The sequence below is a fragment of the Trachurus trachurus genome (genome assembly GCF_905171665.1).
Source record: "Trachurus trachurus genome assembly, chromosome: 11".
In the NCBI taxonomy this organism is placed as follows: Eukaryota; Metazoa; Chordata; class Actinopteri; order Carangiformes; family Carangidae; genus Trachurus; species Trachurus trachurus.
In genome coordinates, this window is record NC_139904.1 from 23,564,622 (window position 1) to 23,576,651 (window position 12,030).

The 12,030-nt window shown below is 40.9% G+C and overlaps 1 protein-coding gene across 1 annotated transcript in view; it reads left to right on the top strand.

The window, feature by feature from the left end:
• The window catches only part of rapgef5a (Rap guanine nucleotide exchange factor (GEF) 5a), a 52,068-nt gene extending 41,907 nt beyond the window's left edge, over positions 1 to 10,161 (top strand). Inside the window, exons 14-26 of the mRNA XM_083981625.1 lie at positions 151 to 242; positions 346 to 376; positions 669 to 747; positions 1,009 to 1,158; positions 1,749 to 1,858; positions 2,673 to 2,795; positions 3,908 to 4,086; positions 4,187 to 4,277; positions 4,374 to 4,424; positions 4,552 to 4,639; positions 4,743 to 4,807; positions 5,992 to 6,046; positions 6,419 to 10,161. Coding sequence (XP_083837751.1) covers positions 151 to 242; positions 346 to 376; positions 669 to 747; positions 1,009 to 1,158; positions 1,749 to 1,858; positions 2,673 to 2,795; positions 3,908 to 4,086; positions 4,187 to 4,277; positions 4,374 to 4,424; positions 4,552 to 4,639; positions 4,743 to 4,807; positions 5,992 to 6,046; positions 6,419 to 6,537 — 1,233 coding nt within the window. The 3' untranslated portion in view covers positions 6,538 to 10,161. The remainder of the gene's footprint in view (positions 1 to 150; positions 243 to 345; positions 377 to 668; positions 748 to 1,008; positions 1,159 to 1,748; positions 1,859 to 2,672; positions 2,796 to 3,907; positions 4,087 to 4,186; positions 4,278 to 4,373; positions 4,425 to 4,551; positions 4,640 to 4,742; positions 4,808 to 5,991; positions 6,047 to 6,418) is intronic.
• The last annotated feature ends 1,869 nt before the right edge of the window (positions 10,162 to 12,030 follow it).

The window sequence follows — 12,030 nt, forward strand, 5'->3', positions numbered from 1 at the left end:
GAGATGGTTGTAATGAGCAGCTAGTCCGCTAGTATCTGTGGATCCAAAGGCTTAGAACAGCCAAGGACCATTCAAATGTTTTTCATTTAGATTCTTTACTACTACTACACTCAGCAAATGTTAATCGATGTTTCTTTTCTTTTCTGTCAGACTCTGTACAGGTGCGTTTTAGAAGATCTGTATGAGTTCCCTACACTGGAGAAAGATCTGAAGGAGTTCCAGAAACTTCTGCGTCGCAGACAGTAAGTGGCTTTGTTTGTCTCTGCAAAGGGCCTTTGTTGACTCTTTTCTTCCCCATGCTGTTACAGTAACATCCCTCCTCACTGTTGTGCTTGTTTCTCATAGCACTGTGGATGACTGTCCTCCAAACCAAAAGGTAAGATGAAAAGAGTTTAAATTCTTGAGCAACAGTTTCTGTACTTAAATTAGTCATTCATGCTAATAGTAAAGTAATGGTAAGGAAAGTATTAATGTAAGTACTTAGTATGGATACGTATTTGTAGTCATACAGTAGTCATGCTTACAGTAATAGAAGAGGCAACTTAAATCTATAGAGGTGCAACTATGATTATTAAGTTTTAGCTGTAGACGATGACAGTGATACTTTCAGTGCATCGCAAGATTCACTGTTATGCATCTTCATCTTCCCTCTGCTCTCTCTCTGTCAGAGCAAACAAATGTATCAGCAGTTGAGTCTGAAGGAAAACTGTTTACAGCTCCGAAGTCCACAGACTGAGACCAGAGATGGTGAGTAACAGACACAAGCACATGTGCACATATACACAACACACTGGCCAGCCCAGGATTGTACACAATTATGCATAATGACGGTCTGGAAGTTTTGATTTCAGCGCGCACATGGTAATTGTTTAAATACAGTGTGTAGTACTTGACAAAAATGAACTGCAGTTTTTCTCAGTAAACACTTGAGTCTTCTCTGTCTCTGCTTCATTATTCAGCATGTGTGCTGTAAGCATTCACAGTGAATCTTTTCAATGTATTTCTCAGTTATCTGTTGCGTGCACGTGAGCACTGACTCCTACCTGAGCGTCCACGTGCAGCCATCACTGGAGGCCCACGAACTGCTGAGGATTGTGGGTCAGAAGATGGACAGACCGGAAGAAGACATGGTGCTCGCCGTGGTCTCACAAACTGGAGGTACCCACACAGACAAATGCATGCACAATACACAGTGAACAAAGTAACAGGTCTCCGTTTCCCTCATCATTTCTACACCAGTGATTCATGTACATGTATTATATTGTCTTATTATAAGATTAGCTGAGGTGGGGCCCCTGCAGGTCAGGTTTTCACATGATCTCCGCATGGGCCCCACCTCGGCCTGGGGCAGGGGCCTTCTGAACCCTTTGACCACCCCAATCCACCCCAACCCCCACTGCAGCATATACTCAATATGATCTGTAGCTACTAACCATTCATACACTGCTGTTAGCTATTTCAGTCATCACAATTATATCTCTTTTTATCTATTATAGCCATTTAATACTTAGCTGACTGTTAAGGCTACTCTGCTTACCTCCATTACTCATTTTAATGCACTCTCAATCAAAACTAGAAATAGGTTTTCCTTTTTCTTTTTCACTAATCAAATTGTAATTTTATGCCAGGTCAATCAGTGGTTGTCATGCTCTTAGCAAGTGCTTCATTTTGGGACTCACTGTTGTACACTTTTGGGGCTAGCTTGTCATCATCATCATGATTCTGCTTCTCTTCTTTTCTTTATATAGTTGTCTCTGCAGAGCGGAGGGTGTTACAGCCCAGTGACTGTGTGTACTCAGAGTCTCTGACCCCACAGGGAAAGCTTGTGGCCTGTCGCAGGGATCTTACTGAGATCTTGGTATGTAAATGCACTGTTCTGCTTGCGCCTCTGTCATTCTGCAACATTTCATATTTCCACATGTATCATTTCCACTGTTAGAGGCAAAAGGTTCAACGTGCAGGTTTAAAGTAGACCACCATCTCAGATTATTTGAAAGGTTGCTGTCTCATATCTTTAGCTGCTTTTTTATCATCTTCTGGCTAAATCAGGCATGAAAATAAATATTCAAATTCCCCAACTGACATATTTTCATAGTGTTACAATGAGTCATGCTCTATAAGCAAGCTGGAGAGACTCAGGGCAGGTGGTGATTCTTATTAACTTTGACTCAGTAGGAGAGAATGGGACGGCAGGATTGGATGGTGCTGTATCAGGGTCAAGTGTTGCTCTGTAATGGCTGTTTTTTTTTTGCAGCTTCATTCGTGAATCTTAAAACCATTTTTACACTAATGGGCATTTGATAAACTGCATTTTAGGGATTTTGTTTATCTTTCTGGAGTTGGTGTCACTTATCAGACTAGCAGAATTGTTAATTTAGTGACCTGTGAGCACAGTTAGACACAGGAATCAATGCTCTCCCCTCTGTTTTTAGTCCCACCTTTGTAGCTCTGTGTTTTATTCTTTCTTTTGAATGATGGATTGTGTTTGAAGCCTCCAACAGCCTAATTTTTCTGTAATTTATTATGAATGTGAGATGTTGTTTATCATATTTTATCAGTAATTTGCCATATTTCTGTGTACTGTGGACAGTACATGTGTGTGTGCAGTTTATATTCTTAGCACACATGATACAGAGTTGACTGACATTTAACTTCTCTTTGTGTCCATGCAGCCTCCTTTAACAGACAGCGCTGAGCTAAGCAGGAGGCAGGTACGACTCTTAGGCATTAACACCTGGGACGTGGCAGCTGCTCTCACACACCTGGACTGGAGCCTTTTCAAATCCGTCCACGAGGTAGGCACTGTCTCACACACACAAATATATGCATGGGGTGTGTGTATATATGTACGGTAGGGTATTAAAAAATACATTCTCATGACAGATTGCTGGGACATAAGCATTAAAGATGCAAATGCTTTCCCAGACTTGGCGTGAGCGTGAGCACAGAAAGTCTTTTTGCAACAGAGTGGCTTCCAGGAAGAGCTGAATATTGTTTTGAAAAGCAGAGCAGAGCATATATGTTTGATGTCACTGCATCTTTGGGGAATCTAGAAAATGCTTTGTGCTGTTTCCTCTGTTTTATAAGATTGTTAACAAATTGTGTTTGGATTTTGATTGAACAAAATGGGCGATATTATCATGTCATGTGGGCCTCTGGGAATTTATGAGTACCATTTAATAATCACATACTTAAAGGTATAATATGTAGGAATTCCCCCCATCTAGCGGTGCGGTTGCATATCGGAACGTATTCTTGATGTTGCATTCACGTGAAACCGGGCAGACGTCAGACAGACAACAGACGCTGCATGTAACAGGATAAACAAGCGTCTATGTAAACAAGTGGTCCACCAGCACGAGGCAAAACAATACAGGCGTGTCAATATGTTGTCATGGTGATGTCGTATTGTTTACCTGACCCACGTTCTACCGTCTTTCTCTCGTGGAGTGAAATGACATCCTGTTGGTTTGCCGACGGCTGTCTGCCTGACTGCACCTGAATGCAACATCAGTGCCTCCGTCCTTCCTCACACTACACAGTGGTGACAGTTTTAACAGGCGCTACCTGGAAAACTTTCTCCCCGAGCCGACAGCTCCGCTGAGTTTCTATGGTTACCTACGGTCACGCTGCCACTGAACGTAAAAAATGGCGATGCAACATGGCAGCCAAGGTTCGGTGCGTCGCCCACTTATGTATTTGTAACGACTTGTAACAACTCATTCTAAGGTACGAGAAAGCTTTCATTTGTATGCGGGTGTGATTCGACTTCAGTGTAATACGTATTTATGAAAGCAATATTTAATTTGTGCTAATAAAAAGCCAAATAAGTTACACACTGGGGCTTTAAATGAGAGTAAGTTTTAGGGTGTGTTCCTGAAAAGCTTGCCATCTTTCTCCCACGCAGCAAGAGTTGGTGTACTACACTCTGAGCCGGGCTCCTGGTAGCGGCCACACGGCGGCACTCTCAGTCCTGCTCCAGCGCTGCAACGAGGTCCAGCAGTGGGTTATGTCCGAAGTGCTCATGTGTGTGTCTCTCAACAAGAGAGTACAGCTGCTCAAGAAGTTTATCAAGATCGCTGCTCAGTAAGAAGTCACACACACACGCACGCACACTCTCCAACATGTCACCTTGATGTGTTTGTTAAATCCACTTGTGTATGCTGATGTGTTTTTGTCCTTGTAGTTGTAAAGCCCAAAGAAATTTGAACTCTGCATTTGCCATCATCATGGGTCTTAACACAGCAGCTGTCAGCCGACTGAACCAAACCTGGGAGGTAAGTGTGCGTGCGTGTGTGTGGGGGGGCTTTTGTGTATTTATACACACATGTTGTGTTTTGAATCTTAAACCTGACCAAACGCCTTCCTTTCAGAAATGCCCGGGCAAGTTCAAGAAGCTTTTCTCAGAGTTGGAGCTCATCACGGTGAGGCAGAGACAGAGATACAGTATCTGCACTCGCTCTTCTGTTTTGATAAATCAAACCTTTAGATCTCTAGTCTCTCATCCATTTCCTTTTACCCTTTTTTCTCTCTTCCTCCATCTTTCTCCAGGACCCATCTCTGAACCACAAAGCCTACAGAGAGGCCTTCAAGAGGATGAAACCTCCCAAGATCCCTTTCATGCCTCTTCTTCTGAAAGGTATCATCTCCAGCCCCTACACACACACACATACACATACAGCAAGACTTGTTTTTTTTTTTCTTTTTGAATGACACAGCTGTCCCCTGCTCTAATATCTTAGATATCACCTTTATCCATGAGGGAAATAAGACCTTCCACGACAACCTGGTCAACTTTGAGAAGCTGGTGAGTGCACTCAGTTCTGGAGTGTTTGTGTTTTTTGTTTCAAACTCTTTTTAAATTTTACCTTATTATTATTATTATTAACTTATTATATTTTACCTTGTTTTATCTTATCTAGTAACTAAGTTACATAGATGCCAAGATGAGACAGTCACAATCTGATTCTGGTGATGATTTGCAAAAACATCTCTGAAATTGAAGTTTTTTTGATGATGGTCATAATAAACCAGGGAAATACTGATCTATATGTAAGAGTATGCAGGTCACCTGGTAAAGTAATTACTGTGCTTTTGGTATTGAAGCTGCAGCTAACTATTATTATTATTAATATTTCTCCCTTGCTCGACTTGTTCATTTTCCAACTTTTATTTTACGAACAAAATCACATATTAGTGTACAAGACAAATCCTCACATTTGAGACGCTGGTATTGACTTTTCAACCTTTAAGCATATTCTATGTTTGGCCTTTTTTTTCCTTTCTTGAAAAAATGGTTAAGCAGTCATGAAATTGATTTTCTAATCGGTTCAAATACATTAATCAACTAATTGTTTCAACACTAATTGATGTAGCTGAATTACCATTACCGCAGATGTTTATTTTTGAATGTTCAGTCCTCTAATAAATTTTTGTACTTTGGGGAGCTTATACAGTGTTGCGAGTCCTTTCCTGTTTTTGATTATTTTTGAATGTTCTCATCAAATCTTTCAGCAGACACAATTTAAAAGCAGCCTTTTTGTTCAAATGTCTTTTTACCTTTGTTGAAGCAATCAAGGTGATAGTTCAAATCTGCTTCAACAACTTTATTTGAAACGGGAGAACTGTGGGTGTTGTGGAGATAAAGTGGATGATGCATTTGAAAAAAAAAACATACAGTAGGCTAATTACAATAAGTAGAGAGGGACACATCAATCAGGTCTGAGAGAAGAAAACAGCTGAAGGAAGCTGTTACCAGTGACAGAGAGGATGAGGAGGACAGTGCAGGTAGAGATTTAGGAGAAATACTGACTGGCATGTTTTTTTTGTTTTTTTTTAACCAGTCAACTCACAATCACTAGAAATGATCACTGATGCATCTGTTTTCACATTTTCCATAAAATCCACTTTGATTATCATTTGTCATCTATGTCTTTTACCTTGACGGTTTGCCATCACGGTGATGTAACGCGTTTTCTTTCTACCCAACAGCACATGATCGCAGACACAGTGAGAATGATTCGCCACTGCCAAAGCGACCAAACAGGTCAGTCTTCTTGTTTCTGAGTGAATGGAGTTGGTCCAAATGATCCTGACATCACACAATGATAAGTCACAGGGGTTGTTGAGCTCCATTGTCTCCCCTTTCTGACACAATGTTGTGTGTTGATGTTTTTGGCCCTTTCATTGTGAGTAATCTACCGCCATCTGCAGCCGAGTCGGTGCACTGCAGCTGCGTCTCATCTCTCCCACTCAGTTCTTGGTTACAGTTTCCAAGCAACCGTTTCCAGACAGTCTTTTATTTTCTTTATATGGCCATAATAGAGTCTGTGTTTATAGCCGACGTGTGTGTGTGTGAACGAGTGTGTTCCGGAATCTGTGTGACTGACGCACATGTTTTGTGTCTTCCGTCTCTCAGGCAACGAGGTTATCGGGGTCGACAGTGCGGAGGTGAGGGCGAGTGTTAACTACCTGCACATCATCGACAATCAGCAGACTCTTTTTGAACTGTCACACAAACTGGAGCCACGTGCTTGAACGCACACACACACACACACACACACACATACACACCCGCTCACAGACACACACACTGGACACCGGAATGGAAATGCTAGCAGAGGACGCTTTGTACAGCAGAAATGCCACACACTCACACACACACACACACTGCAACAAAATCACACCATGAGCAGTGGTGCCAAGTGGACAATGAGATGCCGTGTGTTCAGACCCACAAAGACACAGAGCTGCATGCTGCCTGTTCTCTGAAGGCTTTATGGCACCGAAACATGTGCTCACAAAGGATTTCTAAACTCCGTACGTGCTCTGAAAACTGTCTACAGGAAGAGATTCTGCACAGCAAGACTGAGATTTGCCAAACTGAGATGGAGAGTAAAGGAGGCTGTAATTAGTTTGTACAGTATCTATTGGACTGAATATGCCCTTGGTTTTGTTCTCGTGATGAGCCTTTGGTTATTTATAAGCCTGTTCAGCAGGTTGAATGTTCCTTTATTCCTTTCAGTCTCATCCATCCCCCTGTGGTCAACAAGGACTTAATATCCTCGTCATCATTTCAGTTACAAACACAAAAACAACCGTGGTGGAGTTTGACACATTTCTCAACCTGATGGCTGAAATCTGCATCCATAGACGGTCTCATATTATTTCACCTGCATACCACGTATCTGCCTCTTGACGCATGTATAAGCAGGGTACATGCTCTAGTGATGTGGGTGTATGATGTGGAGCTTTTTTTTTTGGGTTATTGTGCCGTAACATATTATATAACACAAGCAGCAGCCAGCACTGGAGCAGTGTCATACCTACAACGTTTTTTACCTTTTGTCACCGAGCCGGCACCGAGTGACTCAACGATGAACAGCCACAGAGCGACGAGAGGTTTGACAGTAACGGTGTGTTGTAGGTGACAGGTGAAGGAAGCACAGCGAGGGGTTTTCACCGACTGACTGTGAGGTTTGAAACACTACAGCTCTCCTCAACGTGCCAGAGTTCAAAAGCTGTTGATCAATAGTGAATAGTTATTCCTTTTTAAAGTCCTGGTTGACTTTTAGCCAAACACTCCTCGTGCACTCTTCTTCTCTATGATGTTTTTGTGAGAATAGATAATGATTATTTTACATTGTATATAATATGGACCTATACATTTTTCAGTGCCAAATGTCACAATGATCTCACAGCATAGATGTGCTGTACTTCACTGTTCTTGGTTTGTTCAGGGGTCTTTTTTTGTTGTTGTTGTTGATGTTGTTGATGATCACAGAGTTTCTGGAATGAAGTGTGGTCTTTGATCATGTAAAGCATCCCTGACACCTCACAGAGACGTTTTTGACATTACGATGACTTAATTCATGATGCGTGCGACTGCGTGCTTATTCCACCCATCCTAGGTTGCTACGGAAACACAGCCGCATCACACACACACAGTTTTCTTTTTTAAACCGTAAGTTCTGTATATTAACAGATTGTCAGAGCACTGCACCACAGAGCTTTAAGTAATAGCTTTATTCTACAAAACCATGCCCATGAGTAGACGTCATCACTGATGATTTGTTCCTTCTGACTGAAAAGACCTCTTCTTTCAAAAGTGGTCTTGTTTAAACTGTCTGTAAAAACTACCACAGGGTGTGGACAGAATAATGTAAGCACAGGCACACAGACTCCAACCACTGTTATTTAAGTAACATGCTGGTGAGAATTTCACAGCTTTGGTCAATTATCATCAATTATTCAGCTTTGGGTCTTGTGTTTTTTTCCCCGTATCTATATGTAGGCAAGGAAAAATGTCCTTTTTTGAATCCAACCTGGCAACATATTCATCTATAATACCCAGTCTTAATACAACTCATTATCTGAATCATTCAGAAACTATAAATGACAAATTAAAGAAAAGAAAAGACATCTGAGAGAACCATGAGCACACTCTGTGTTTGAAGGACCGTAATAGTGTTTTGTATTATTTTGTCTTTGCCCTGTATCAGTTCATGCAGTCACTTTGGTGGTACATTTCTAACTGAGTAGGAGGAGCCATGCAAGGGTGAGATTCCTAAATGTGATGTAGTGATGCATGACTCGCATTGTTTAGATAGTGATAATGCATGGGGGGTGGGGGGTGGGGGATGTAATGTGCAATACAGTAGAAATGCTGTTACCACAAGTGTTTGTCGTCATGGTCATCACTTCAACACTAAGCCTTTCTGAGCAGTGATTGAGTAACATAAGGGAAAGCCTGAATTTTACAAACTCTCCTAGTGCCAAAAGCATCTTCAGCTCATTACAAGAAGGGATAAAATGTGAGCTCTATGTGAGGACTCACTTCAAACTTGTTTTGTGTGTATGTATGTGTTACCAATAGCTTAGTCATTGCCTCTGCATTAAAAACTCTTTCAAAGACAAACTGTAACCCACTGTTGTTAACAACACTTTGTGCAGATGCTGTGATACTGAATGTGCAGCCAGTTAATAGTCAACCACATTGATGAATTCAAACAAATAATAATATTATTACTACAAACTACTATTCATATTACATTAATAATTTAAAGATAAAAAATAAGAAAAAAAAGATATTCAAATCTGGTAATGGTTTTCTCCTTTGAAGAACGACGCCTATGTGAGTGGTGGATAAAATAAAGTGCATTCCTTCATGCTTTTCTGTTTCTAAGAAAGTTGTTTAAAATTTACAGTGGATTTGGTTTTAAAACCACTTTTGGAAACAGTAATGGGATATTGTGTTTATTGTCTGGCATTTACAATACAGCTTTATAGTTGGGTAAAGTTTGCCAATGTTAGCTAAAACTGACCAGACAGAATAAGGAGTGGACTGCATTCATCAACATGTCTCATTTCTTGTATTGTTATTAGGAACACTAATTCTCAAGTGGCATTTTAAAGATGCTTTTTGTGAAACCAAGTCAGTGCTTCTTAAGCAGTGAGAGCTGATACAACAGGAGCTGTGGTCTGTTCATATTCAGTGTCATAGGAAGGCCTTGTGGGTGTCGTTTTTACTATAAACTTGAACAAGACACACATGCACAGACACATCTCTGCTCATTGTGTCCTAACAGTAGAATAGTTGTGATATATTAGTTATTTATTGTGATTTATTGTTTATTTATATATTTCTGAGGTGACAGAACACCTCAGTTTAAGGTTCACCCATGTGGAGGTGCACATGAGGAGAAAAGATGTTTGTGGGTTGAGGCTGCACTGCTGGAATGTACAAGTACCTGTTGTTCTGTTTTGTGGCCACTAGAGGGCAGCAAATGAGTGGGTCAATGTGATGACGCTCATCTTTTATTGTTGGTGTGAAACACTTAAAACAAGTCAACAGGAGGCTGGACTAGGTGTTTTATCAGCCATCGTCATGACTGTGTAAAGTTGTGTTTTTTTTTGTTTTGTTTTTTTAAAGAAATGTTTAAGTTTTGTTTGCATGTTAAATAAAATTTTTAAAAAGTTCACAATGAGAAAGAGGAAATATTGAAGGCTTTGTACTATTGTAATATTGTTGATGTGTAAAAACATGCCAATGTTGGTATGTTGTTATTTATCTGTTGTAAATGGGAAAAAAAAATCAACCACAAAGCAATACGTCTCCCCTTGTGTCCCCTCGACCTTCGAACAGCTGAAGCAACATGTCTTTTCTAAAGCTGCGTTTTACTATGTCAAAATTTTACTGAAAATTAATAAATTATAGGTTTTATGTGACATCTCCAGGTGAGTTGATGTTTTTCTTTTTCCTTGGATTGTGTTCAGATAGTGTGTGTTTGTTGTTTTCCCTGTGCATCTCATCAGTGATATCAGCAACAGTTCAGTTAAAGAAGCATTAACTGGGGACACTGTTATCTTTGTAAATAAAACTTAACCTACTGTACTGGAAGGCACTGAAAAAACAAAAGTATTATGACCCCAGTCTAGTATCAGCCCATGCAGCATAATATATGACAACAATTTTAAGTGCAGTATTATTTATAGTGAGAAAATATAATGAAAATCCTCTGTGACACATTAGTTTCTAGTTTCTCATGAGGTTTTTCCACTGAAGATTTCAGTGCATTGACAAAAGATGATTTGCTGATCATGTTCCAAAGTCCAATGAAGAACAGTTCTTATAGTGGGGCAGATAAGCAAAATAATTGTGCGTTTTAAGAGTGCCGCGCTCCTTTCCAAAGTTTTAGTCAAGTGTACCGGCAATTTAGACCATTTTTGACTTTTTATTTAGAGCCATAGTGTATTCTATATTATTGCCACCAACACATACTGTAGCTCAATTGAAAGGTTTACCTTAATGCTTCAAATGACCACAAACCGTTTGTTTCTACGTGCCTCCGTTCCTGAGAAAACTCAAGCTAAACAGGGCTGGGTTTCACCAAAATCCCTCCTTTTTTTCTAGAAAAGGAGATAGAGCGTCTTTTATGAAAGGTGCGCTGTTTGTGTCTGTCGCTCTTCTGACACTCGCATTTCTGGATCAAAGGGCTCGTATAAGATAAATATATACAACAATGGTTGTTCTATTCACAAAACCACCAGCGGGGGCGGGGGGGGCGCCACTAAACAACAATAACACAGACGCACCGTGCCGTGTCACAGCTTCTCGCCGCGGAGCGTGAGGGTCAGTCGGCCACCGCGGCTCGCGAATACCGGTCCCGCCGGTGGTCGCGGTCCTGCTGTGGTACGGGTCGGTGATGCCGGTCTGCTTTGGCCCAGAGACCATCAGATTTTACCGCGGGAGGACTTTGGGGAGGACACGGTGTTGCTCGAGGTGAAGACCGGGCGGGACTGTCGGCTGAGAGCTTCCTGGTTCAGCTCCCAGCTGCTGCAGCAGCGCGGGTGAGAGCAGAGCAGCTGCGGAGCAGCTGCGCTGCATCTGCATGCAGAACTCCGTTTGCAGAAGCCGAGTTATGATAAAAACTTCCAGATCATGAGCTGTCATGTGACTTTGATCGTCATCTATTTCAGTTCTCCTCGTCGTAGAGTCCCCAAATTTACATATAATGTGTATTAAAGTGTCTATTTTCATAATATAAAAAAAAAGCAAAAAACGAAAAATGTCGTTTTCGGCACTCAACGCATGGGAACGAAAAACGAGAAATTACGTGGTTGGCACTCAATGAGTTAATGACTAACCCTAACCCTAATGACTAAACCATGAAACTAACCCTAACCCTTATTTCATCTACATACCCCAAGGTTTAATTTCAGACGTCGAACCACTTTGGTGGCTGACCTTTAGGGGTCTTTAAGGGGTCTTTTTCCACATTATTCTCCATTGGAAACCTATGAAAATCTGGCAAGTAAATCATTACCAATACATTTCTTCACCATTGTGTTTAGGAAGGTGTGTAATATCATGTAATAAAATGTTGAAATTCAACTCCAGTGGGAAACCCCCTAAAAAACTAGTCAAATTTGGGGTACCTGTAACCAGATTTTGCGAAAATTCCTAAATGTTAAATTTGACCTTAAGTATCTTGTGAGGGGTCAAACTAGGGGTTTTTCATGATTCTGAGT